This window comes from Acomys minous, assembly GCF_964271855.1.
Source record: "Acomys minous genome assembly, chromosome: 1".
In the NCBI taxonomy this organism is placed as follows: domain Eukaryota; kingdom Metazoa; phylum Chordata; class Mammalia; order Rodentia; family Muridae; genus Acomys; species Acomys minous.
Genome location: NC_140483.1, coordinates 149,677,914 through 149,704,294, shown reverse-complemented (window position 1 = coordinate 149,704,294; position 26,381 = coordinate 149,677,914). Strand labels below are relative to the sequence as shown.

Sequence of the window (26,381 nt, the reverse complement as noted above, 5' to 3'; positions counted from 1 at the left end):
GCACGTGCAGACACACAGACTAAATAAACATAGTGACCACACCTATCACGTTTCAGTTGGGGCAGAAGTTGTAGTAATCAGTTAGCTCAGAGGAAGAGTAACTGAAGACATGCGCAGCAGCAGAAGCCGGGGCATGCAGGGACACATACAACCAGGTCCCACCAGCTCTTGCAAATATGCAAGCGGCAGAATATGCCCGTGAACTTGTGGAAATCCCCAGACCCCTTCAGAGAGAGCTGAGGCCTCATTACTCTCTTTGTCTGTGATTCCTTTTGCATCTCTAATTCAAGTCAAGTTAAGAAATATTTACTGGATGGCCTGCCAAGTGCTACGCCTCTTTAAAAAAAAAAAAAAAAGGAAACAGCCCTTGACCTCGGTAGCACACAGTTTGTAGTCAGAGAGGACGGAGATGGTAGCTGATAATTATACAGATAGTTGGCAAGTCGAGAAAAGAGTGACTACAAAGGCCAAAGACTATCGAACACACTTTGTACTTATCCCCTGGCAAAATCTCACTTTCAGCCCATTACTCTGAACAGTCTAGGCTGAGTCTGTAATCTCAATTGTGTCACTTAACTTATAGACCAATTTTCTAGATCTTAAAATGCATCAAGTTTCAAGAAAATAGCCCTACTGAAGCATTTTAGAGCTATATTTTGTTTTATGCACGTGTGTATGTATGTATGTATGTATGTATGTATGTCACATGTTAAAAAAAAAAAGCTCTAAAGACTTTAACCACTCCACATTTCTCACTGGGAAAGGATGCTGTTGGCATGCTTACCTTTAGAAGTGGGGTCTCATTTAAATGCGTATGTATGGTTCATCAAGTAAAGGAACACATGAAAAGAGAACAAAATCACAAAACAGAAAATGTATTTGCTATGGATCTAGTGTTTTTAAAAATAATAATAAGTCCTGGGTTGTTTTTGTTCGTTTTGTTCTGTTTTGCCTAGTCACAGAACAAATGTAGAAATGCCTCCACAGTGAACTATTAGGAGAGTTTATATGCTGGCTAGGGAGGAGCTAGGCACGACTATGAAGCTGGTCTTTAAATGTGAGTAGGTGAAAATGTTGCAAAAAGAGGCAGGGAAATTTATGCAGCCACATCAAAAGGATGACTGTGGCCTATCATTATTTCTCTTGAGATTAAATTTTTTTGCATATGTGTGCTTGTATGAGCATGTATGTGTATGCATGCTGTGCCCATAGAAACTAGAAAAGTGTATCACATCTCCTGGGGCTAACGTTACAGCTGTGGTTGTGAACTGCCTGATGTGGGTATTGGGATCTGAACTCTGGTCCTCTAGAGGAGCGGTGAGTGATCATGACCACTGACGGAGGCGTCTCTTCAGAGCCTTCCTGACTATGCTTAATGCATTCTCATTCCTGAAGAGCCAGAGACAGACATTAACACACCGACTGCTAAGAACTACTGAGCATCTTCCCCAGGAGTGAGGCTCTCTTGTTGTTGGTCTTTCCTATTCATTCTGTTTCTTAACAAATCCATAGTCTTTCCCCCTGTGTTAAAATCTCTACTCCCATTACATACTCTCCCCTCCAACTAGACTGGTCTTGGAGCTTATCTTCTGCCATGTTCTCTGCAAGCCAATCCCTTCTCCTTCCCATGGCTACCAGCCATTAACAGCTAGATGTACCACTGCTCACTTCATATTTCTGGTCCTTTAACCACCTGTATGTCTAGTCACTTAGGCTTTAAATATCAGTCACTAATAATATCACATTCCTGGTTTCCTTTAGAAGATTCTTTTTATATGTGTGTGTGTGTGTGTATGTGTGTGTGTGTGTGTGTGTGTGTGTGTGTGTGTATAAAATTTAATTTTATGTGCATTGGTGTGAGTGTCAGAGCCATTGGAACTGGAATTACAGACAGTTGTGAGCTGCCATGTGGGTGCTGGGAATTGAACCCGGGTCCTTTGGAAGAACAGACAGTACTCTTAACCACTGAGCCATCTCTCCAGCCCCATCGCCCCTGCCTTTAGAAGATTCTAAAGCCCCCAAAACATGCAAGAAAAGATGTGCTATAGCTAGTCCATACCACAGCCTAGATGTGACTTTTGCTGTCAGACGTTGACAATGCAGAAAGGTAAAGATATGGGCTTTGGATTTAATGTACAAACTCCAGTTTGCTTCTTATAAAATCAAATTAATCATTTGTACCTCTCACTCATGAGACATATTAAGGCAGATGATCAATTTAAAAGGCAATCAGCAGAGTTAAGTCAATACAAATGATTATTTTTAATCACTTAGGAAGCAAACAAGGAGACATTCGAGTCCTTATATAAACCACAATGGGTGACTTTCCCTCTGGCCCAAAGGAAGAAAATCACTAGCTAGGCTAAAAGCTAAGGACTAGACCAAGGGTTTGGGCGGGACGGAGTCTCAGCTTGGCTTTCATTGCAGTTGTGGTGGAGAACTTGAAGTGCGTGGAAATAAAAGATGATGCAATGGGATCGGCTTGCGAGATTCATCTAAGAATACTGTGTGTCCCCAACGAAGCTGGAGACCGAGCAGTGGAACAGGCTCCCCAGAAGCAGTGTGCTGGTATATGAAACTTAAGCTGGGCCCTGCCCCTTGCCAAGCACCTCCTGGGTGGAGCCTGAAAAAGGATTAGAGCCCAGAGAGGCCAGACCTGATTCCTTCCTGGGCCTCAGCAGCCAGGGACAGAGCCCAGCCGAAAATAAACACACCTGAATCTTCACCTCTCACCTTGACCTTTCGTTATCTCCCTATTTTTGTTGAGCCACGAGCTTCACCTTAGAGTACAATACAGGATTCTGAACGACTTAAGAAAATGCACACATTATTAAAACATGCTTTTCTAGTTACACTATCAAAACCTAGATAACATTTTTTCTTTTTTTTAAAAGAAAAACAGTAGTGTTTTCCAAAGCTATTCATGGTATCTTGTTGTCCTCTTTGCTAAGGAAAATAACTCTTTTTCACAAGCTAGCCTTTCTCAGGAGAATATCTTGTCACCGCACAGCTTTCCCTCCGAATCATAGGGCCTTGTAACTGCTCCTTGATAGCCATCCCATGGCATGGGTATAATTCTCCCATAAACCACAGGATTTGAAAGAGGGGAGGGGACTTCTGGGTTATTCAGGTCTCAGGACAGCTTGAAGGGTTTTAGATCAAATTAAATCAAAGTGAAACATCAGGTTTCAACTCCTGCCACCGAGAACGAGAGGTAGGCGATGAGACTAAAGGGACACTTTTTTTTTTTTAAAGAAAACAATCAAGATTATTTGAGACAACTGGAGTAATAACTGAATGTATTTTTTTTAACATAGTACAAAAAAGTAGGTTTCTTTTCTTTTAAACATTTCCCTTGGAGTCCTGGAAGTCAGAAGAGCATCTCCAACTCGCTCACCACGCTAGAAAAGACAGCTGTGGAGTTATGTGGCAAACTGCACCGTTGCTAGGAACCACTTTGGAGTGTGTTTGGTAATAAGTGACTTATATTTCTGACGACCAAATGTTTCTATTGGCTTGGGGAGAAAGAGATGGGCTAGTTCACGAAGTTCCCAGGGCATGGAAAGTCTACGCTTGAAATGTCATCTAATGCCACACACAAAGATGTGACTGGCTCAAAGATATTAAAATCCACTGTGTCCACATGTGAAACTGTCAAACAAATAAACAAAAATGAAGCTTCAGATGCCAGGCAGGTGGGTTTCTTAGGAAGATGTGTCACATGATCAAGTTCACGGTGACCATTGGCTTGGGGGGCGTTCCTGAATGCCGCTGATGCGGTGCTATTGGCTAACCCTCTGGAGACCACAGAGTGCGTTCTACAGTCTTTAGCGCCACTTTGTTTTCCAGAAGCCAGAGACTTCCAAGACTTTACAGTAGGACTGTCATTCTTTATAATAAGCATAAAATAAACTCCAGACTGCATTTTATGAAGAAATTCTTATGTCAAAGAGGGAAGGTTAGTAGTGTCGGGTCAAATAATTCTGAGACCAGCAGAAGCTATTAAAAATTACAGTCAAGCCATTAAAATTATGTCTTATATCCCATGTGCTATAAACGATGTAAATCTTTGTATCTTACAATTATTCACTCAAGAGTCTCCATTTCATTGGTGTCATTTTTTTTTCTTTTTAGAGAAAGCCTTTTTTTTTTCCCCCTTTCACCCCAGAGAAAAATCTGATTGCAGTTAGAACCTGTATGGAAGGTCTGATGCTTTAGCAACTAATTGGATCATCTCAAAGGTTAGATTTTATGTCTGACCCATTTAGAGATCAGAAAAGCTTCTCCTCAGAAAGAAGGCATCCCTGATCTCAATTTTTGGGTGTTAAGTATCGCAGCAGCCAAGCTTGAATGAGTTGATAGTTTAGAGATAGCCCCAAGAACTATTTTCCTTTCGTGCTTACTCACATGTAACTCACACACGAGTGGTCTTTAAAAAAAAAAGATTTATTTATTTATCTTATGTATATGAGTGCTCTGTTTTCATGGACACCAAAAGGAATCAGATTCCGTTACAGATGGTTGTGAGCTACCATGTGGTTGCTCAGAATTGAACTCAGGACCTCTGGAAGAGCAGCTAGTGCTCTTAACCATTGAGCCATCAGTGTGTTCCAGCCCCACACCTATATTTTTAAGGCTTTCCTCGATGTCTTGTGTTTGACACCTTGGAATATTCCATGTATTAAAACAAGTTGGCCAGGATGAGCTGCACACAAAAGGAATATCCTATAACCATTTCATCATTTCATATTAGCAGCCTGGTGAGACAATTCTTCGGGGAGAATAAAAGTCCTACTACTCATTAGTAACTTCTGTTGATCTGTTTCACTCTATAAAGGATCTTTGAGCTTGGATTTCATTTTTTTCCCCAAAATAGAAACAGAGAAGAAACTGACCACTGAAGAGGCAACTGCACATGTGCACTGACTCCTTGAGGCAACTCTGCCACCAGGCAACCAACCCTCTAGCAATACCCGTCTTCTCCAGCTCTGCTCCACATCTCCCTTCTTGAGATACTCTATCTCAGCCTGCACTTTCCCTCCTCCCGAGATGGTCTCATGCAGAGAACAACGACAACATTTCAAAGGCTACATAAGGAAGACCTGTTCGCTGTGGCAGGATCATTGCATCAGAAGCTCCCTGTGAGAACAGTCCCTAAGGCTTCATCTTCAACTTGTTGTCTCTTAAATTGGTATAAACGTAGTGTTGGGTCACTTAGTTCTGTGGAATTAGTTAAGTCTGGGGACTCAGCACAGTGGACTGAATTGAAAATCAGGAAGGTTCCAAGCCAGTCACAAGAACACTATATTTCCCAAGTGTCCCAGGCAACTGTCTCATTTCGAATAGGGACAGAACCATGGTAAAACAAGTGAAAATACAGCTCTCGGGTCAGAGACAGAAGAGTAACCAAGAGAGTTTTTTAAAAAACCATCCAAAGTCATAAACTTATAGAGAGAAGCAATCGAGAAGAAAATCCCTTAGAATGCCCAAGGAAGCTTACTCAACAGGTCCAAATAGGGAGGAAGAAGTTAGCAGCCACAGAGATGGGAGGAAACATCAAGACTGCCTATTTGAAGGCATTCAGCAACAGAGAAAGAATGGCTGAAATCAACTTTGGATGAATGTAGAGTATATGGGTTGCTTATGGGTCCTCAGGAATATATACCTGGCCAAAAATTAGTGTTTGTCAAGAGCTCTATAATTTTGAGTTTTTAAAAAGCAACTTAAAAAGTTATAATAAGAACAGCCAAGTCACATGGAGTCCAGGAGCAGCAAACAGCTGCCTGTAATCTCTGTTCTCTGGAAGCTGAGGCAGCCAGAAAGCTGTGAAGTTTGAAAGCAGCCAGTGCTAGGTAGTGAGTTCAAGGCCACCCTGTCTCAAACAAGTAAAACAAACAAATCGCCTTGCTCCTTACATTTCCATTACTTCAAAATTACCAAAAAAAATTCACATAGCTCATTATTTTTTTTTCTAATAAATCACAAAATCAAAGACTTCTCCATTGGCGGGGTACTGTGGCTAAGACTTCTTTATGTTTTCCTCTGGAATGCTAACTAGGTGCAAGATTAGGATGCTCACAATTCTCTTTTGGTTTTGTTTCGTTTTGGTTTTAGTTCATTTTACACTTTATCTTAGTATCTTTTGTCTTAGTAGTCTCGTGGTCACTAATTCCTAAAGTAAACAACTGCATATGGCAGAATTGGATAGGGAGAAGAAAGCAGTTGTTTGCTTGGTTGGTTGGTTTCCGCCAGGAGAAATTCAAGGAGGAAAAGGCAGGACATGGTTGACTTTCCAATTACATATTCATTGCTCGTGTCCTGTGCAGCTTCTCAGACCTAAACAAGCCACATGGCTGAAGTGTGCTGGCCTACTTTCTTTGTTACTTTATAGCTGTGCCTGTACGCATTTCTCTGGACTGAAAGCGGAGACTTGGAGACAGTCTGAGAAAAAGCCAGTCCTACATTTATATGGCAGCAGAAGAAACACAGTAAGCAACCCTGCAGAACACTTCCCTTTGTTGACAACCTTGCTGCATTGTTTTGAATAGCAACCGCGTGTCGTTTCCCATTATCCAATACCCAGAACCAATACCACACACCCGGTTGCTTTTCTTCCCAACAACTGATGACGCAAAGCATTTAGAGGACTCAAGAAGCATGTCGAGACTGACAGCTCAGAGACCAAGAGCCCTGTTGAAGCTCAGAACAGGTGCATGGCCAGGCAGCTGCCTGCCCTCTACCTCTCATTAGTGCTTGCTTAGCTTCCCTGCTCCCTCCTTCTGTGTATCCCTCTGGGTTAGGATTGAGAAGAGCCTAAACAGAACCTCCCCTCTGGACTCTTTCCCTCGGCCAGAAAGAACTGGCTCGTTCTCAAGACAGCAAGCGTTTGCCCTCTGCACAACAGCAGCGAGCATGTCGACTCGTTTCACTCTCATCGCCCACTAGGGATTTGGATAGCCAAGGACGTACTGGCCATTTCCCTGGGTTTATGGAGCTCCACTCCCCTAGGCCTGCAACACATTTTCAGTCTGTGTGTTCACAGTGTCCTGGCATCTGCAGTGTGGGAAACCCTAACTGAGCGCCAATAGCCCCACAGCTTCTCCCTATTAAAATGTGCAATTGGATTTCACATGTGTGTTTCAAACACCATTCAAAGCATGATTTACAGGCTACTGTCTAGCCCTACAGCTGTTTTTCCATCCTCCAGACCAAACTGTTTCTAGGAATCCACCACCAGCTCCTTGGCAAATAGTTCTCCTAGTGTGGGCCTCCTAAGTCATTCCTGGCCGTGCTGAACAATGCTAGCTGTAAAGCAGGGCTTGAAGAAAACACTTATCGAACGCATAAACTATTAATTATTCTTTCCACATAATTATTCCCCCATGAGAACAGCCTATTCGATGCCTCCTTTCTGTTCACCCCACCTCCTAATCAACTTTTTTTTTGTCATCAAATTAAACTAATCGTGGCTGGTCCTTGGATGTGGGTTATTTATATATGTTAAAAAAAAAAAAACAACCAAAAAACAGTACAAGTCTGAGGAGCTTTGTATGGGTCTCAGAAAATGGTTGCTACCTACAGCTTTCACAGCAAACATGTCCTTTCTTAAGACGGAAAACAATAAGCACCACGGATACAGGAAATGATCTTCCTGCTGCTGCGTGCTAGTCACTTGATGCCAGACAGCCGTGCTGTTGAGCCATCCTCCCTCCCGCCTCTCCACAGTTGAGCTTCTAAGATTCTGAACCCTGTTGCTCCTCCTCCCCCCCCCCCACTCCCCAAAAATTCAGGTTTCAGACTTGGGGCTGTAATACACTCAGACATGCAATGTCTTCTAAGTATCTTATTTTTCCGGTGACAGAGGGCCAGAATTATGTGGTTTCTTAGGGGTTTTCTGTGCCTAGACCAGCTGAAGGCCAGCACAGGTTCAGAGAATTGACAGAGCCCAACTCTTCTAAGCCTAGGTGGAGAAGAATGATCCACACAGTGAACAGCATGCAAGATGCCCTTTCCCCCATGACTGAGACCCAAGCTGCAAGAAAGTCAAAGGAAAAAGGTTTGATCTCGAATGACTTGTCCCAGGAAAAGGCTTTACTGGGACTAGTATTCAAGTATACTTCCAATTTAGATTTTTAAAAAACACCAATTAATTAAAATGCAAGTTAATAAACACTTTACAATTAGGTCAAATTAGATTTTCACCCTCTGGTCACCCAGCCAGGGAACAGAATCTGTGGGTGATTTTCTCTACTCTTTCACATGTACCCTCAGATCACTGTACTTTGGAGACTCGTACAGAGGGCATAAGCAGCACTGCCCTCCCCTGCATCTCAATCAAACTGCACAGCTGTGGAAGCTGTGTGCTCAGTCCCTCATAAGCATCATAAGAAACCTCCATGCTACAAGTTCCCAAGTGCTGAGGGCTGTCTGATACTCAGGGCTTTTTATTTTCTTTTAATTTTAGTCTTTCTGTTCCCTCCTATTCACAGACTTCATGAATAAAGATCACTAATTACTGTTTTGATAATCGGAGAATTAGACTATGTTGACAAGTTGGGCTATCAGATTCTCAAGTCATCATCAAGAGCCTCTTGATTTAAGCCCTTACGTGAATAAGCCCAAAGCCACACTTGCCACACATGGTCCCAAAGACCAAAGATGAAAATCGCAGGAATAAAATGGCCACTCACTGGCACTTCCTGTGTGTCAAACATTACAGCAGGCATTTTACATGTGCACCGTGTCTCATTAATCTCTCAAGACAACCAGCTGAGGCCTGCATATATCATTAGCCAACCTTACATACAAGAATAGAAACCAAAACTGCCTAGGGAAACACGACTGCCAGAGGGAGGAGGTTGAAATCGCCTTTGTTCCACTTTCTGTCTACTGAATTCTTACCATAATGGAGCAGTAGATTTTGGGGAGAAGGGGCTCCCCAAGCTTGGAGAACTGTAGACCCAAGCAGTTCCTGGCTCAAACCTGCTGAGGAAGGTATGTTTCATCAGAGGTGCAGGGAGGGGTCACAGGCTCTCCTATCCTCCCCTCCATTTCTCCACTAAGGATTCCATCCTACAGACATCCCGGGCAAGCTGATTGGTCATCCAGGTCTGTTTCCTGATCTGATGAAAATGAGAAGTTGTCCCTTCGGTCCCAATGCTATGCTGGTTGACTGACTCCACCTTTACACTGCTTTGGTGGCAGTGCCAGTAAGCACATGTCTCCACATCATCCTACCTGCCTTTCAAAGCTACGAAACAAAGCAAGGCAGTTCTAAACCCATTTCCCAGCATTCTCACCCCTAATATGTCACATAATCCCCTCCCATATGAGTGCCTCGGTCATTCAGTCTTCCCCCTCAATTCTGAGCTTTGGTTAACTTGCACAATTGACACCCCATGCACCTCACAAGCCATTTTCTTACAAGATACTCCTAAAAGCAACAGATTCTATCCCAATATCCCAAGAATCCACATGGAAGCACCCAACGCCAGTGCATCCCACCCAGCATGATGCTGTATTTGATACCCAGACATTACTACCAGGGCACCAGGCAGGTGCTGAGGATGCACCCCTTCCTGCTCCAGTAAATCGAGTTTGTGCATCCTTTCCTTCATTTGAACCATGACATTTTCATGTAAGAATTTCCTCCAGCTCACTCCAACCCCTCCTGGCTGATTCCATCTTGGGAACCCATTCTTACCATTGGAGTCTTCCACTTCTTCACCTGGGGCAGCCTTCTGAGAGGAGTGGTGTGCATGCGAGGAGAGAAGACTAACAATCCGTGGCCGGGGAAGGGTCAAGGCTTTTCCGTGGACCTTGAGGGAGTGTTCCTTCAACTGGCTGATTGTCATGGTGGAAAAGGAGCACCAGGAACACTTGTAGGCATGTTCACCTAGAAGGAGACGGTGGTGAGGTAGATAGGAAAGGCGGGAGTCAGGAGAAAGGGGGCTAGAAAGCAAAGTCACACAGTTAATTGGCTCCTTCTAGAAATGTGATGTAAGGAGTCTTGATCTAGAGATCCTCCAAGGCCAACTCCCTGCCCATTCTCACAGCCATAGGGTCCTAGAAAGAAGCAGTCACGGGCTCCTTGATAAGGCCACCTGGGGCTTGTCCATCTCGGGTTCCACCTACAGCACTGCAGCTTTGGGATGGTTCCCGCCCACTGTGTCAGACCTCTTCCACCTTCTCCATGCTGAAAGGGATCGGGCCAGGTTTCATTCAACCACAGAAAACAGTAAGCTTAATTCTTTATCTCTGCGGCTTTTTCAAGCATACTGTTCCTCTACGGGAGCCCTATCGTGCTAATTCTCAATATTTGATTCTGCTGAACCACCTCTTCACCTGACACATGCTTAACGATTTCCTCCCCACATATATTTGGGGCTAAGGGGAAGCTCATCAGGAAAGCCCATTTGCTAGCTAATCAACAGTATAGAAGTGCCAACGTTTCTTTAGGTGGGGAGAATTGCAGGTGGTAAGCACGAGCGGGAAGGAGAACATGTATTTAATGGTACATTTAAACTGAAATACAGCACAGAAAGCCATGACCAAATTAAGACAAGAATGTGGCTTACCTTTGCTGTAAACCACCTTTCAAGTTGGTTACATTTTAAGAATGAAGGCTATTGGTGGCCAATTACTGAACCAATACACACCAGTCTGATCAACTGGGAAATCAATCTCATTTTCGGTAACAATAGAACAATATGGCCCCCAATCTATTAACCCTATAATCCTACCCCTGAAGAGTCTCTATTGAGAAAATAGCATACAAGCCAGGATGAGGGGGCGGGGGTTACGTTCATAAGCCCAGCATTTAAGCTAAAACAGGAAGATTGTGAGTTAGAGGACAGCCTGACTGTAATAGTGAGATACCATCACAAAAATCCCAATGAGCAAGAAAAAGGGACAAAGAGAAAGGGAGGGAGGGAGGGAAGAAGGGAAGGAGGGAAGGAGAGAGGACGGGTTGCACCCTTAATACAGAGAAGATTGTATTTGGAGATTAATGCTATTTATGGACTGGCAAGGATGCTCAGTGGGTAAAGGCATGTGTGTGAGCAAGGCTCAGGACCCACACAACCTTGGAGCCCACGTGGTAGAAAGAACAGACTTCGGTAAGGCGTCTTCTGACTTACACACATACAAACAATGGAACATGTGCACACACACAGAGAATATTAACAGGCAGACTGATGAAAAAGTATACTATTTATACTGGAGAGATATGAAACAACCTAGATTTTGAAACAATAGAAAACAATTAGGCAAATGAAGGTATATCCTCTTGGTGATCCACCATTAAAACAAATTCTTGAAGAACTTGTAATAAAGACAGAAAATGAAGAATGAATTGAACCATAAAACATTCTTTATATACACATTATAATCACAACTGTGGAAAAATAATCATAGGGAAAAAAACAGTTGACAGGAATTATCAAATATTAATAATGACCTTTATATATAATAACATTAAGGATGACTGGACATATTTCTTTTGTTTTCAATTTTTCTCTAACAAGTATGTTCTTTAGGTGATATCTTGCTATGTTGCAGAAGACGTCCTTAACTCCCGGATTCCTCAGCTTCAGTTTCCCAAATATGAGAATTACAGGTGTGTCCTTCTGCTCCTGGGTACTTAAAAGCTTGTTTTTAAGATTAAATTAAGAATCTAAGCTGGGCATGGTGGTGCACACCTTTAATCCTAACACTTGGGAGACAGAGGCAAGAGGATCGCTGTGAGTTCGAGGCCAGCCTGGTCTAGAAAGTGACTCCAGAACAGCTAAGGATAACATAGAGAAACCGTGTCTCAAAAAAAGAAAAAACAAAGCAAAAAAAAAAAAAAAAAAAAAAACAAGACTCCAGAGCCAGAGCCATTACTGTTCTCATTAATTTTTTTAAAGGTTTATTTATTTACTCGTGTGTGTGTGTGTATGTGTGTGTGTGTGTGTGTGTGTGTGTGTGTGTGTGCGCAACTACATGAGTATATGTACACTACATGTGTCCAGTCCCCACTGAAGTCAGAGGGTGTTAGGTGTTGGCTCTCCTAGATTTGTGGTTGTAAAGAATAGGTGGTTGTGAGCCTTCCTGTGGTTACTGAGAGCCCAACTCAGGTCCTCTCAAAAAGCAATAAGCATCCATAAACCGAGAGGCCATCTTTCTAGCCCCTAATACTAATGTGAGTTTGGTTGTGTGAACCTTGTTAGGTTGCTATGAGCCTGTTTAACAATTGAAGACTTAAATCCAGATCTGCTTATCCCCAGTCCTGCTTAGCTCTAAAAGGCAACAGGATACCACACATGATAGCACATGCCTATGATCCCAGGACTCCACAGGCTGAGAGAGGAGAGCTAATGCAAGTTTGAGACCAGCGTGGGCTACAGACAGTGTTTTCAGGGACAGCATGAGCTATATAGCAAGACCCTATCTGTAGACACTGATAAAAAACAATCAACTGAAAACAGATCAGTTGAAAGACTTGTAGCACACACACTGTTTTCTCCAAGTCAAGGGTCTCGCGGTGGCTCAGAGCCACAGTGACTATGCCCCACAGGGTACAGAGAGCAAGTTATACTGCTTTTATTTTCTTTCTGGAAACTTCTGGCCAACTATCAATCAGCTCTAGGAACATGTACTCAGCTGACAGCTTTGAAGTCTATGAGGCATCTGGATTGTTCAGACATCTTCACCTGAGCCAAAAGTATCCCCCCCCCCCCCAGCCCTCCTCTGGTAAAGATGCTTTGGTCAAGTCCAAAGGCAATGGGGAAAGCTCACCAGGATGCTGCCTCAGCCTAAGGACTTATGGTAATTATGATACACGTATTAAAAAGTAACCTGAGCTTGAAAGCTAATGTCTCCTTGGATTTTAGAAGTTTCTCAGGGACATTAAAATACTATCAGAAACAGGCATGCGTAGCTAATCTCCTTGTTCTGACTCGGATCGCAAGCCAGGTTGAGGGCAGTTGTGTGGCTTAAGCAGTTTTACCACATTCACATAGTTCAGCAAGCCTAACACTCATAAAGCAGAGGAAAGATACGGGTTGTGAGTCGGTGGCCAAAGTGAAGGAACCAGGCGCTGGGCAGCTTCTGTGATACGGTTCAGAGTGTGGTAAAGTGCTACAAAAGGCATAGAGGGAATCGCATGGCGCTGTCCCTCTTGGAATGCTGTCAGAGTGAGTAAGATGATGGCTGTCACAGCTTGGTGCACAGCTTGGGATGAATGCCATGCAGTGACAGAAACAGCAGAACTCCCGGATGCTTGTGACTCAAGTTGAAAGAGCGTGGTTCATATAAGAACATCCCCTGAGAAGCTTCATGCTTCTTGAGTTTTGTGTTAGCTTATGTTCCATCTCAGGTGGAAATTAGCTTTAGTGGATTTTTCTAATTTACAAAAAATATAAATTAAAAAAAAATTATAATCCCATGATCAGGCCAAGGTAATTCAGAAACTTATTTTAAAAAACAAAAGTCTAATTCCCAACTGTTAGCATCAATCAAGTATTAGTGATTGTTTTGGTTTTATGAATAAAATTGAATTGTGCATTCTCTTTAAAACTGAACATGCAGCCATCCCAAGAATAAAGTAGGCTCCTATTGGGAGACATAAAATTTCACTTAAAGCCATGAGGGAGGCAACTCAACAGGGTACTGAGGAAGGAGACCGCCAGTCCCAACTCACCAGCGTGGGCTTTGAGGATGTGCGTCTTCAGCCGGCTGTTATAGGATGACTTGAAAGAGCAGAGTTTGCAGCGGAATGGTTTGTGGTGTCCATGATGGGTCTGCATGTGGCGATCCAAGCTTGAAGTGGAAGAAAAGGAAAGCAGGATTAAAGACCATCCACATTTGCCCTCCGCTGGTCCAAACATCCCATTTCTAAGCTGTTCCATGGCTTCCCTGTTGTTTTCTAATGATGATGTGCACCACTACCAATAAAGAGAGGCTAGAATTGTGAAAGCAAGTCTTAATAGGAGGAGAATCTAGAGAAAGAGTGTGACTGGGCACAGTAGAACATGCTAGTAATTCCAGCACTCAGGGAGGTAAAGGCAGGCAGATCTCTGTGAGTTCAATACTAGCCTGGTCTACAAAGTGACTCCAGGACAGCCAAGGTTACACAGAAAAACCCTTTATCCAAAAACAAACAAACAAACAAACAAACAAACAAAAACAACAAAAAGCTCAGTGTGGTTGTATATAACTATAATCCTAGTGCTCAGAAGTTAGAGGCAGGAGCAACAGAAGTTCAAGGCCAGCCTTGGCTACAGTGGCAAGTTATAGGATAGTTGTATGAAACTATCCCTTCCCCCACAACTAGATGGAGGGGTGGGGGTGGGGGTATCTTTTGGATTGAGATATGGATTCATAGCAGATCATGATTTGCTCCTCTCAGACCACAGGATGCTGAAAGACAGTAATCCAAATTTTTTTCTGCCCAGACCTGCTCTAGTGAGAGTGCCTAGCTAACTCATCAGCGCAGAGGTGGGCAGAGGTGGGGGTGGGGGGTGAAGGGGTGGGGAGGAGCGAAGGGAGTTAGAGGTCAGAAAAATCTAGAAAGGGCTTTCCTTTCTATATTGTTAATTGTGCTCTCCTCAGAAACCGGAGGGAAGAGTTCACAGCGCATGACCTGCTCACACAAACTGCCGTGTTCCCAGGATCCATACCAATACGGAGCACAGTGCAAGGGTATTTCAAGGAATCACGTGTGCAAGTGGGCTGGAAACCCCCTTCTGATAAATCCAACCACAGTTGCCATACATCACTCTTCCCGAAGCAGTTTATGAGGACATGGACTTAATTAGAATGAACCCCTAGTACTTCTTAATAATTATTAGTCTGAAAAATAATAAATCTAACCAACAAGGTGTGGGATGTTCTCTTTTCATACAGTGCCCTGGAGAGCTACATCCTATTCTGAATGACTCACAGGGGACTGCTGCCACTTACCATTGAAACATGTAATGTTCTTCCGAGTGCCACAGCTATGCTACCAATGGCCTCCTGATGTCCATTAGCTAGCCTACGTGCAACCTGGGCTACCCAAACCCAGCACATTTTCCTAGAAAACCAATTCTCCTCACTTCCATAAGTGGCCCTGCCACTCTTCCAGCCAAGCTGACTCAAAACTGGATACTACTTCTTCTTCTTCTTGACTTAGCATTTACCAGCTCATTCTTGAAACCCAGGCCTAACTTCTTAAGCGAGCCCCTATCACTTCTTCTAAATTGACCTCCCTGACTGAGCTATACAGTTATTCTCCTGCGGCGTATCCCAGCTATTTACTTATGTGTTACATGGCCTCAGGAAAGCTATTTAGTCTCGTTAGGCCTCACTTTTCCCATCTATAATATGGAGATAATAATGAGCTCATAGCTCATGGGCTATTTTGTAAATATAAAGAGGTAATAATTGAAGATACTTAAGATAGTGCCCGCTACATCAGCAGGTGCAATAATTATTAGTAATTATGAATATGTTACTCATCTCAGACTCTTCCTTTTGCCAGTACTGTAATTATAATACACTAATTCCTGGCATTTATAGACATCCTAATAGGTAGCCAGGAGATAATTTCCACTATCCTTCCCATGTACATTAAGGTTTATTTAAACCAAGCCAGCAGGCAGGCCTCAGTGAGGATGACATCTTCTCCACCTTGGGCCCTTTATTCTCCCTGCCCTGACTCCTTTTCAAACTGCACGGGTCCCACCTTCCTGTTTTAAGGCTTAAGACTCCAATGCCCACAATCTATAAAACCTTAATGCTTCCCAAATAGTGAGTGCATGGTCTTTTGATAAATTTCACAGCATTTTACTGAAATCTTTTTTGTCTGTTTTTTAATTGTGATAACTCACTACCTGAAATCTTTTTTTTTTTGTTAATGTATCTTATTTTGTCCAGTCATTTTTTTAAAAAAATAAGCCAATCATACCTTGATCACCTTCATATTTTCCCAAGGCATAGTGCCAGGCATAAATTAGTCTTTTATTTCAAATTATTTACTGAGGGCCTATGTGCATCACACAGTGTTGTAAGGAACTGCGGAGAACACCAGTTTTAATGCCACTGGATGGAGGCATCTGTTAGGCTCTGCAGCAGAGTGAAAGGTAAGTCAGTCATCTGTCCTACTCTCCAGAGAAACACGGCTTCTTCCTGGTTTTGGTAGTTCCACCTGGACTTTACCTCTTTGAACAAACAGACCTTACTCGTTTTCAATCACGACACAGATAAACAGTAAGCAAACTACCTTCAATACCCTGCCAGTCCTACAGGAAGAATAGTTATGTGATAAAAAGTATCCTCTTCTCAGAGCCCCCACCCCTATCACCACAAGTTTTCACTTTCAAAGCTGTGGTAGGCAATGGGACATTCCTACTTCTTAAGACTCCCAAGAGTTTTAGCTCCCTCTCCCTCTCTCTCTCTCTCTCTCTCTGTCTCTCTCTCTGTGTGTGTGTGTGTGTGTGTGTGTGTTGCCTTGTACTTGCCATAGGATGCATAAGACCACACTTACAGAAGTAAGTTCTCCTGGTTTGTCAAGAAACGCCTCATCCCTCCACTTTGCTGGTCCCCAGCAAATCGTTGGCATCCACAAGCCTTAAAACCGTCCAACGATTGATGCTCTAGTCACAAGGGGTAATGGGGACAAATTTGTCATCCCTATCATCTTGGTTCTCCAAAGAGAACTTGACTCCTTCTAATGATATTTAACTTTTGGCTAAATATTTAATGGACCTATCAGTAAAAATTTTAGTTCCCGGAAATGGTATCTTCTCTTGGGTAAATCATAACAATTTCTCCATTTCTCACTTTTAAAAAACATGGCAGTATTTGCCAACTCTCATAGCATCTCATCACTCCTCCTAGGCCCAATTTATAGATGACAAGAGTGAGGGTCAAGGTCCCCCTATATTTGGGGAGTCCTGAGCAGCAGGTAAGGACCATGAATTGAGCTTCCATGTTCACTCAAGGGTCTGTCTCCTGCTGCAGCTAAGCTGTCTTCTCTAAGACAGTTTCTTCCAGTAACAAGGAGGGACTGCCCAGTGGCACTTACTTGTGTCTGAAAGCAGAGACAAAGGAGCAATACTGGCAGCTGTACTTGTCCTCGCGGGTAAACATGGCCAGGGCCAGGTGGCTCCTCTCATGAGAACGCAGCCCCTGCATGGACATCAGGACTCGGTCACATTGACTGCAATGGTATCCCCCCGGCCGGGTTCCATCCTCCAACATTCCATCAAGCAAGCAGTGTCCACCATCCACCCGGCCCACCAGGGTGCCACTGGCGTCTCTGGCTGCTTCCAATCCATCCAGGAACAAGTGGGAAGGGTCTTCAGCCTCCTGCTAAGAGAACCACACACACACACATGCCCCACCAACAAAATAAATATCCATTGGTATTACCCCAGCTTGCTTCTTTTCCCTTCATTCTCCCAAGCTCGTCAGCATTTCCGTCAATGTTTTCACCCCTGCTTCTCTGGCTCCCCGGACAGATAAGGCAAGCTTGAGAGTCATTTTTTTTTTCTTTCTTTTTCTTTTTTCTTTTTATTTTTCCACAGCGAACTTGATTTTGGGACAACATAATTTGGAACTAGAGAGCCTGAGACTCCCAATCTTAAAACTACATTTGAAGCCAGGCATGGTGGCGCATGCCTTTAATCCCAGTGCTTGGGAGGCAGAGGCAGGCAGATTGCTGTGAGTTCAAGGCCAGCCTGGTCTACATAGAAAGTTCAGGACAGCCAAAGCTAACAGAGAGACCCTGTCTCGAAAAACTTAAAAAAAAAAAAAAAAAAAAAGAAAAGAAAAGAAAATTTAAATTGTATTCTCATCTATTCCAAAATAAATATGGATTAAGATTAGGATTCTGAGAGAAGAAAGAGGAAAGAGGAGAGCTGGAGTGACAGGAAATGTGAGGGGAGGAAAGAGAAAGAAAGCATGGGTAAGAACATAGTCCAGCTGTGGTGGTTTGCATGAGAACAGCCTCCATAGGTTCAAAAAGCACACTTAGTCCCCAGTCAATGAACGGTTTGGGAAAGATTAGGAGGTGTGTCCTGTTGGAGTAAGTGTGTTCCTGTTGGAGGAAGTGTATCACTAGAGATGGGCTTTGATGTTTCAAAGCCCCATGTCAAGTCCAGTGTCTCTCCTTTCTCCGCCTGCTGCCTATAAACTGGAATGTAGAGCTCTCAGCTACTTCTCTGGCACCATAGTGATGCTCTATCACACTCGACTCACTCACCATGATGCCAATGGACTAAAACGAAAAACTGTAAGCAAGCCCCTAATAGAATGCTTTCTTTTTTTATAAGAGTTGCCTTGGTCATGGTGTCAAATATCAAGGAGAGGAAAGCGGTGGGCTACAAGTGTCAACTCTATGTGGAAGTGCACCCAATGCTTTGAGCCATCTACAACCACCTCCAGAGGTATGACAATGTCTAGGTCATGTCAGCTGCCATCAAGGTGAGATAAGGAAGGTCTAGGTGCCTGGTGTGTGTGTGTGTGTGTGTGTGTGTGTGTGTGTGTGTGTGTGTGTGTCTAAGTTTCTAGGACACTGGTCAGCTCAGAACCTTGGGCCACCTGGAAACGAAGCTGAGCAGAGATCTTTGCTCCCTGCCTCTATTTTGCAGTTAGAAATGCCACCTCCAAATGAAAGTTACTGTGGGGTTAATTCCAAAAACTAAGAAGTAGCTTCTTGGATTACTGATTTTTATCTACTTTGAGAGTCTAGGAAGCAAGCCTGGGATGCACCACAGTCGAGTGTAGAATCTATCGCCTTTGTCCCTGGGTTGCCAGTGTTCTCCTCAAAGACAAGGGTTCAGTCAGTGTTCAAGAAAAGATAAGCATTACCTTCAGAGTAAACAGGACACAAAGGCCAAGAGCAAATAATAAAAAATGCATTCCAATATCCAGATGGAAAGGGCAGAAACCTGAATTAATTTCTGTGTTCAGAAGTGGTAAGAACCTTCTAGAAGGTAGGGGTGGAGACTTGTCTATTGAAACAGTAGCTGCTATTTGGATTGTGGTGTTCAAAACAGGTAATCTAGCAAAGGCAAGGGGAAAGAAGGAAGGCACTGGAAGCATCATGTACGGGTGCAGGGGACAAACCAAGTCTTAAAGGCTTTTAGTTTTATATTTGATCAAATGCTCCTTGTGCACCTTGAAGAATCTAGGAAAAAGCAAACTGCAGATCTTCCTGGACTGTCACAGTGGGAGGTCCAGATGAAGGGAACAGGGCCCACTCAATTCCCTCCCCTGAACAACTCAGAACGATGACGATCTAGTGGCAGTCAGCACAACACAACATGACCCCCAAGCTTCCTACATGAGAATGTGGGACCATCCTAGTCCACCAAATTGTTCCCTGGAATCAGAAACCAGATCAAAACCAAACATTTCCCTGAACAGAATGCTGCAGAAGGTCCAACCTGCAAGGAAATCAAAACAAACCAAAAGAAAGCCGAGCATAACTCAAGCATGCCCGCATCTCGAGCCACACTCGGCCAGGCCATTTCAAGCAATGGGTTAATAAATGACTCAGATATGTCCATGTACACACACACACACACACACACACACACACACACACACACACACACACACACACACCAGGTACCTGCACCTTCCTCTCCTCACCTTCACGGCAGACGACACAGCTGGGACACTGCCATACTGGACATGTTTTCGAAGATGGTTACAGATGGCTCGAAGCGTTGGGTGCACTTCCACGCAGAATTTACACTTGTAGCCCACCACTTTCCTCTCCTTGATCTTTGGCACCTCTTCTAAGTGACCAAAAGGCTGGTAAAACACAGTGGTAGCCAATCAGTACAGCACACCCTCCCGCAAAGGCAGGCATTTTTACTTTTTTAGACTTTACTGGAATATTGTGTTTTAAAGAGGATTAGCAGGTTAAAAGCCAAAGGAGACAGAGGCAAGTATTTTTTTTATATAGAAATACCCACTTCATCAGTCATGGCACACTGCCTACAAGATGTAGTCTCTGGAACCCAGTTAGGTTCCAGCTGGTGAGGAGAGATTTCTGTGTAGAAGCCCATAGCGACAGCTACTAAGTTATCTGGCCTCCAGACCAGTTTCGACTACGCAGGTGAAAAGTTGCACTGTTATTCCTTTAATGAACTTCTTGACTTAAAAAAAAAAAATCTATTCCTTGAGATGTTAGGTTCCTGAAGCAAACACTGGAGACAATGTCACGGCTGAGAAAAGCTAAGGATAGCAAGAGACAGCCCACAACTTCCTTAGGAAAAGAGAGCATTGTCATCTAACTGGGCTTCAGAAAACACTACTTGGCAGGAAGACATACATAGAAACCACCCGGAACCTCCCCTGAGGAGCCATGGGCGGAGTCAGAGGGAGAAGGGGAGGGAAACAGGACCTTGGAGTGGGGTAAAGGCAGAGAGAGAATGGAGGATAATCAAGCTCGAAATGTTTAATTGACTTATTGAGCTCTCTGGCAAGCTAAGTCACTAGGAAGCCTGCAGCAGTTTGGCTGGCAACGAAGAAGTGCATGTGGGCACCAGTGACGAGAGGCCTCCTGGGGGAAGGGAAATCAAAACGTATCCTTACCCTCTCCTGTTTGAAATCTGCAAAAGCACCATCTGCATATTTCTGCTTGCTCAAAAGCTGTTTCCTCCTCTCCTGACGTTTGGCACGCTTCTGGAATTCCTCATTGTGAATGTTCAAGTGTGAGGTCAGCTCGGCTGTGCTTTGCAGTTTGCTATCACAGTGCTTACACTGGAAGGTGGAGCCCTGGAAGCGGGGGCCGCTGCCTAGGATGACGAAGTCCCGCTTGAGGTCCCTGCTGTGGTGGTCTGTGTAATGCATGCACAGCAGCTCCGCCGTGCTGAAGGACAGCTTGAAGCATTTGATGCAGCGGAACGGGAGCCACTCGATGTCCTGAGCTTCGCCCTCCACCTCAGCCCTCTCAAAGCCGCTCCTCTCCTCTTCTTCCATCAACGGGGGTTTCTCGTGCTCATCTGCATAGACCGCTGTGAAGTAGCCCCCCAATTTGCTGGCGTGCTGCTTCTTTGGGAAAACCCCTGGGTGGCGCTTCATATAATGGGACACGATGCCTTTCTTGCTGAAAGACTGAAAGGAACATAAGGAGCACTTCTTCTTCTCCACAGCCCTCCGTAGTTCCTCGCTCAGCTGAGGAGAGTCATCTTTGGGTGGGGATGGGATGATCACCTTGTTGGGTTTGTCACTGATGGTCCTGGAAGCCGCAAGGCAGTGGGTGTAATACGCATCAATGTCGTGGCGCTTCTGGTAGTGGGCTGCCAGTCCCTTGCGGATGGGGTTGGTGTAGGCACACAGGGCACACTTGAAGAGATTGTTCTTGCCCTCGGGCTGGGCACGGACATTATTGTGCTTGATCCGGTAGTGCCTGGCGATGCCCTTCCTCGTGGAACAGAAATACTTGCAGAGCTGGCACCGGAACACAGTGTGGGAGACCAGATGCGAGGTAGAGAAGTGAGAAGTGGACATGGGGTCCTCTCCCACCTCCTCTTCAGTCACGGAGACCTGGGAGGGGCTCACTTCAGTGGTTATCTCAGGCTCCAGGGAGACTGGCAGCTTCGGGGGCGATGGGGAGAAGACGTCAAACTCAGGCTGGTTGTGGTACTTCTCATAATGGACTTTGAGTTTCTCCAGAGTGCCGTGTGTATAAGGGCACAGCTTGCACCGGTAGGCACCATACCCTTGCTTGAAAATCCTGCTTGTCTCCTCCACGTCATTCTGGGATATGTCAGCCGACTGCTCCACATCGTGCACAAAGTCCTCAGCGGTCACCTTGATGGCTGGGTGTCGCTTCTGGTAGTGGGTCAGGACGCCATGGATGCGAGTGTTGATGTACGGGCAATGCCTGCATTTGTAGACAGCACCTGGGTTGATGTCAATATCCTGGGCAAAATCCGCAGCCTTCACTTTCATGCCAGGATGCTTCTTCCCATAATGCGTGAGGAGGCCGTGCAAGTTGTTGTACTCAGACTGGCACACCGTGCATTGGTACGGGGTGGAAGAAATAGCAGGGTTAGCTGAAGCCAGGTGAATGCTTTTCTCTGGGGAAAGTCTGGCATCCTCTGGGCACTCAGCTTCCTGCTCGGGGAGGGAGGTGGGCATACTGTTTTCACAATTCACAGGGCCTAGCAACTCTTCGGGCGCAAGGATGGTCTTGTCGACGCCATCTTTCTCCTTGATGATATCTAGCAACACTGATTCATCACCATTCATGGCCCAGGGGTGGAAGGCTTGGTAATGATTGGTGATGTCCCAGATGGAGACGGCTTCAAAAACACAGTCCCTGCACCTGTACGTTTTGGCTTCAGCTGGCATGGTGAGAGTGGGAGAGGATGGGTCCGGCCCAGCCCAGAGCTTTGTAGCCATGTAAGTGTAATCTACATAATGCTCAGGGTGTCTCCTTTGGTAATGCAGGAGCAAACCACTGGGCTCCACGTGGGAATAGATGCACCACTCACAGTGGTAGCCAGCTTCTATCAAGCCATCTAGAAACGCCCATCGCATGATAGACGTGACTGTGGCCTTCAGGGCAGGGTGATCTTTCTTGATATGTTTCCTCAGTGCATAGAAATAGGGGGAGGTATAGGAGCACTGCCTACACTTGAGTGCTCGAAGTTTCCCTTTGTCCCGTTCCATACCAGAAGCAGGGAGAAGCACACAGCTGGCAGGCTTCTGGTTTCGGTCACAGAGGCTTCGGATGGTGGCTGTGTGCTGCCTGATCACATCAGCGTTGGCCTTGAAGTCACGGTGCTTCTTCTGATAATGAATGAGAACACCTTTCACCGTCCGGTTCCCGTAATCACAGTGCTGGCAAAAAAACATCTCGGTCTCCACAGGAGGGCAATCTCTCTCAGAACTGCTCCGGTTCAGCTGCAGGGGGGCAGGAGGCAGAGGGGAATCTTGGAGCCCTTCGGCCCCTCTCATCATGGCAGCTGTGGGAGGAGCCTGTCTGATATATTTGGCAGTGACCTTTATTTCTGGGTGTCTTTTCTGGTAATGAACAAGGACCCCCACAACTGACCGATTGCTGTAGGAGCAGTGTTTGCAGTAGTAAAGCTCAGTACTGAGGTCTGGTGGTGGGGGCTGTGGGGGGGGTGGGGAACCCATGTTGGACATTTTGGGAGACATTGGAGCACCCACCTCAAATGATAATTGGGAAAGGGCAGAGCCTCTGTCCACAGACACCATGCGCATGGTTTTCTGGATCCTAAAGTACGAGGCCTTTTCTTCGGGGTGTTTCTTCTGATAGTGAACCAAGACAGAGTGCATGTTGGGGCTCGCAAATGAGCAGACATCACAATCATAAACGACAACGGTGTTGACCGAAGGGTCCTTCTGGTTTTCACATTCGGGACTAAAGGTCTTAGGAGGAGTGTTTTTGTTAAACGTCGCTGGCATACCACCACCACGCGCCACAGGAGTGGATGTTGCCATGCTCTTGGGAGCTGAATTCAGAATCTCCCGCAGGGTCTGGGACTCGGCATTCAGCCCTTCCTGCTGCTCTACAACATAGCTGGAAAATATCATGGCATTGTTGATTTTCACCGTGGGATGCATTCTTTGGTAATGTGGCATCAGGCTTCTGACATTCGGGCTTGTGTAGGAACAAAACCGACATCGGTAGATCAGGTCCGAATGGTCAAAGTTGAGTACATTCATGGCCTCTGGGTGATGTTCACCATAATGCTGTTGGAGGTCTTCAAAGTTGGTGTAGTCAATGTAGCATTCCAGGCACCTGTACACTGCACTGTGATCATTAGGGTCCAAGATATACCTAAAGCTGAACTTAATGTATGGGTGCATTCGCTGGTAGTGGGTGCTAACACTCCGGGCAGATTTATTATTAAAGTCACAGTGTTTACAATAGTAAAGCCTTCCAGAGTCACCAAAATCGGTATTTTCATTATTGTGTTCCGTCCCGTAGATAGGGGGCTGGGTGTTCAGCAGAGCCGCATTGGATACTTGATGGTCTTTTATGCTTGTTGAAGAGCCATAATAATCCTCCTCATCTTCCGAAAGCGTGAGTTCGATCTCAGCCCCATTGGTGGCATTGTAATCATGGGTGACACTTCTATAGTTGGGCTCCTTCTGGGGCTCACTGGTGTCTCTGGCCCAAATCTGTTGGGCTGAAAAGGAAGCGGGAACCTCCATGATGGGTTCTGTTGGCTCTTCTTCCCTGTCCAGCTCAACCTCTATCTCTACTTCGTTGTCATCCTCTTCCTCCTCATCATCCTCGACATTGATGATCGCATCTTCCTGCAGTTTGGTTTGGTTGATTTTGCTCTGCAAATTGCTTGCTATCTCGTCAATCCTTGTCCGCTTCTTAACGGGCGACAAATCTAGAGGGAAGTCATTCGCGAGCTTCCTAGAGGCCTTAGCGACAAAGTTATTCTTGGAGGATAATCCAAGAATTGAGGTCTGGCTTTTCTTCACAGTGTTGCTGGAAGTGGGGTGGCTATCTGTCTCGTTTTCCAGTGGTAGGCTTGAGGGCTGCCCCTCGAATTTTGGCAAGTTGTCACAGAACGAATGCTTGTGCTGCTGATGGACCCTTAACCCTTTCAGAGTCATGGTGGAGTAACTACACATGGTACACTTATAAGGGTGCAAGGGTGGGACCTGTGAGGATGGCTGTGGCTGCTGCGTTGGGGGTGGCTGTGGCTGGGGTGGCACCTGGTGTGGTGACTGCAGCTGCGGTGGCGGGGGCTGCTGCAGTGGCTGTGATGGTGGCGGTGGGGGTGGCGGCGGCGGAGGTGGCTGTGGTGGCTGCTGCTGTGGCAAGGGATCCAACATGACTCCCGACTTTCTACCATTGATGCTGGAGCTCTCGTAAGATACCAGACCTTCATTCAAAGAGGGAGCGAGGCTTTCGCTCTGAGAATTCACAGCATCCCAATCTGACGTACCCGTGTGACACTGCTTATGAGCCCCGAGTTTTAATGAGCTCTTACAAGTAAATGGACACTCGTCACATTTGTAGACAGCGGTCTTTCCAGACAGGTGGATGTTTTCTATGTGACGGGATATGCTGCGCCGATGCATGGTGAGGAAAGGACAAAAGGGACACTGGAACCTATTCATGAACCTTCTAAACGGAATCCCCTTGGTCTCTAGCAATTTGTTGCCATCAGAGCCCATTAGTTGCTCTGCAGACAGGCCCGACGCCTGGTGATCCAGAACACTTAGACCATTCTCACTGTCTATCTCATTTAAATCCTCGTCAGAACTAGAGTCATTCAGCATGCTGTTAGTGTCCAGGTCAGCAGATGAATTGGTCATGTCAGACATTCCATAACGGGACCTCTCTGTCAAGTTCACGAGGCCAGAATTATGAGGTGACTTCGGCTTCATTTGAGGGTAAGACATAGAAGAAAACTTGGAAGCAGAAGAAGAGTTAGGTCTCATGACGGAGTTGCCCACTGAGCCCCTGTAATTGGAGACATTAGTGTTGGGCACCTCCCGGCTTGCAGCATTCATTGACAGGTAGGTGGAGTTGGATGTGGGGCTGGGTTCATTGCTGCTTTGCACTTCGGGTACATTGGTCCCTTCTTGCTGCTGTCTGATATTCGAGAGGATCTTGACCATACTGCGGTGTTTCTTCATCATGTGATCACACCAGCGTTCTCGGCGGGGGGTCTGATAGCTGCACCACTCACAACAGAAGTTGCCCCGAGACTTGGTCAAAGGCTTGACCATGGATTCTAGGATGCTGCGTTCCACAACTTCTGCTGGCAGTTCCTTACAGGGGTCCTGCAAGGACACAGGTGGAACCACAGCGTCTGGCAGTGGAGCCGGCGCGGGTGGGGATGCTGCAGATTCCTTCAAACTGTTTTTGTGGTACATCTTCTGGTGCTTAATGATTCTTGCCCTCCGAGGTGATTTGTATGTGCAAAACTGGCAAGAAAAGACCTTTCCAAATCCTTCGTGCATCATGATATTATAATTTAAGGATCCTGGGACAGGAGGTCCTGTCAAACTCCCTTCAGCTTGAGCTCCATGGACCTTCCTAGTGTGTTCTATGAGGAGATTTTTTGACCTGAAGTATCGTACGCAGAACTTGCACTGAAAAAATTTGTTGGTTGGTTTGGGATTAGGGGCAATATGCTGACCGTAATATCCTGGACTGTGGCCATAGTAACTTCCACTCCCCAGTGCAGCTGCACTTTGACCTAAAGAGAATATGTAAGAAGGGGAAAGTGAGAAAAGTAAAATCAAAGAGCATATGACATTCAACCACACAAACCAGCACCGTGCCTGTTATTCTTTATCAGTAAGAATCACATTCATCAGGCATGAGACTTTAAGATGTAGTCCAGAAGGCTATCCACAGAGTGCTAATGATGAAGGTGCCATAGATAACTTTA

At 45.2% G+C, this 26,381-nt stretch overlaps 1 protein-coding gene across 8 annotated transcripts in view; it reads right to left on the bottom strand.

Moving 5' to 3' along the window:
- The window catches only part of ZNF462 (zinc finger protein 462), a 139,512-nt gene that overhangs the window by 54,251 nt on the left and 58,880 nt on the right, over positions 1–26,381 (bottom strand). For 3 of the 8 annotated variants that reach the window (XM_084783100.1, XM_084783101.1, XM_084783102.1), the window contains exons 3-7: positions 20,572–26,186; positions 19,621–19,785; positions 17,048–17,334; positions 13,682–13,800; positions 9,704–9,895 (exon numbers count right to left, since the gene is read on the bottom strand). In XM_084783100.1, coding sequence (XP_084639226.1) covers positions 9,704–9,895; positions 13,682–13,800; positions 17,048–17,334; positions 19,621–19,785; positions 20,572–26,186 — 6,378 coding nt within the window. Of the gene's footprint in view, positions 1–8,901; positions 8,986–9,703; positions 9,896–13,681; positions 13,801–17,047; positions 17,335–19,620; positions 19,786–20,571; positions 26,187–26,381 lie in introns of all 8 variants that reach the window. The other 5 variants (XM_084783106.1, XM_084783103.1, XM_084783104.1 and 2 more) reach the window with 5 other exon arrangements.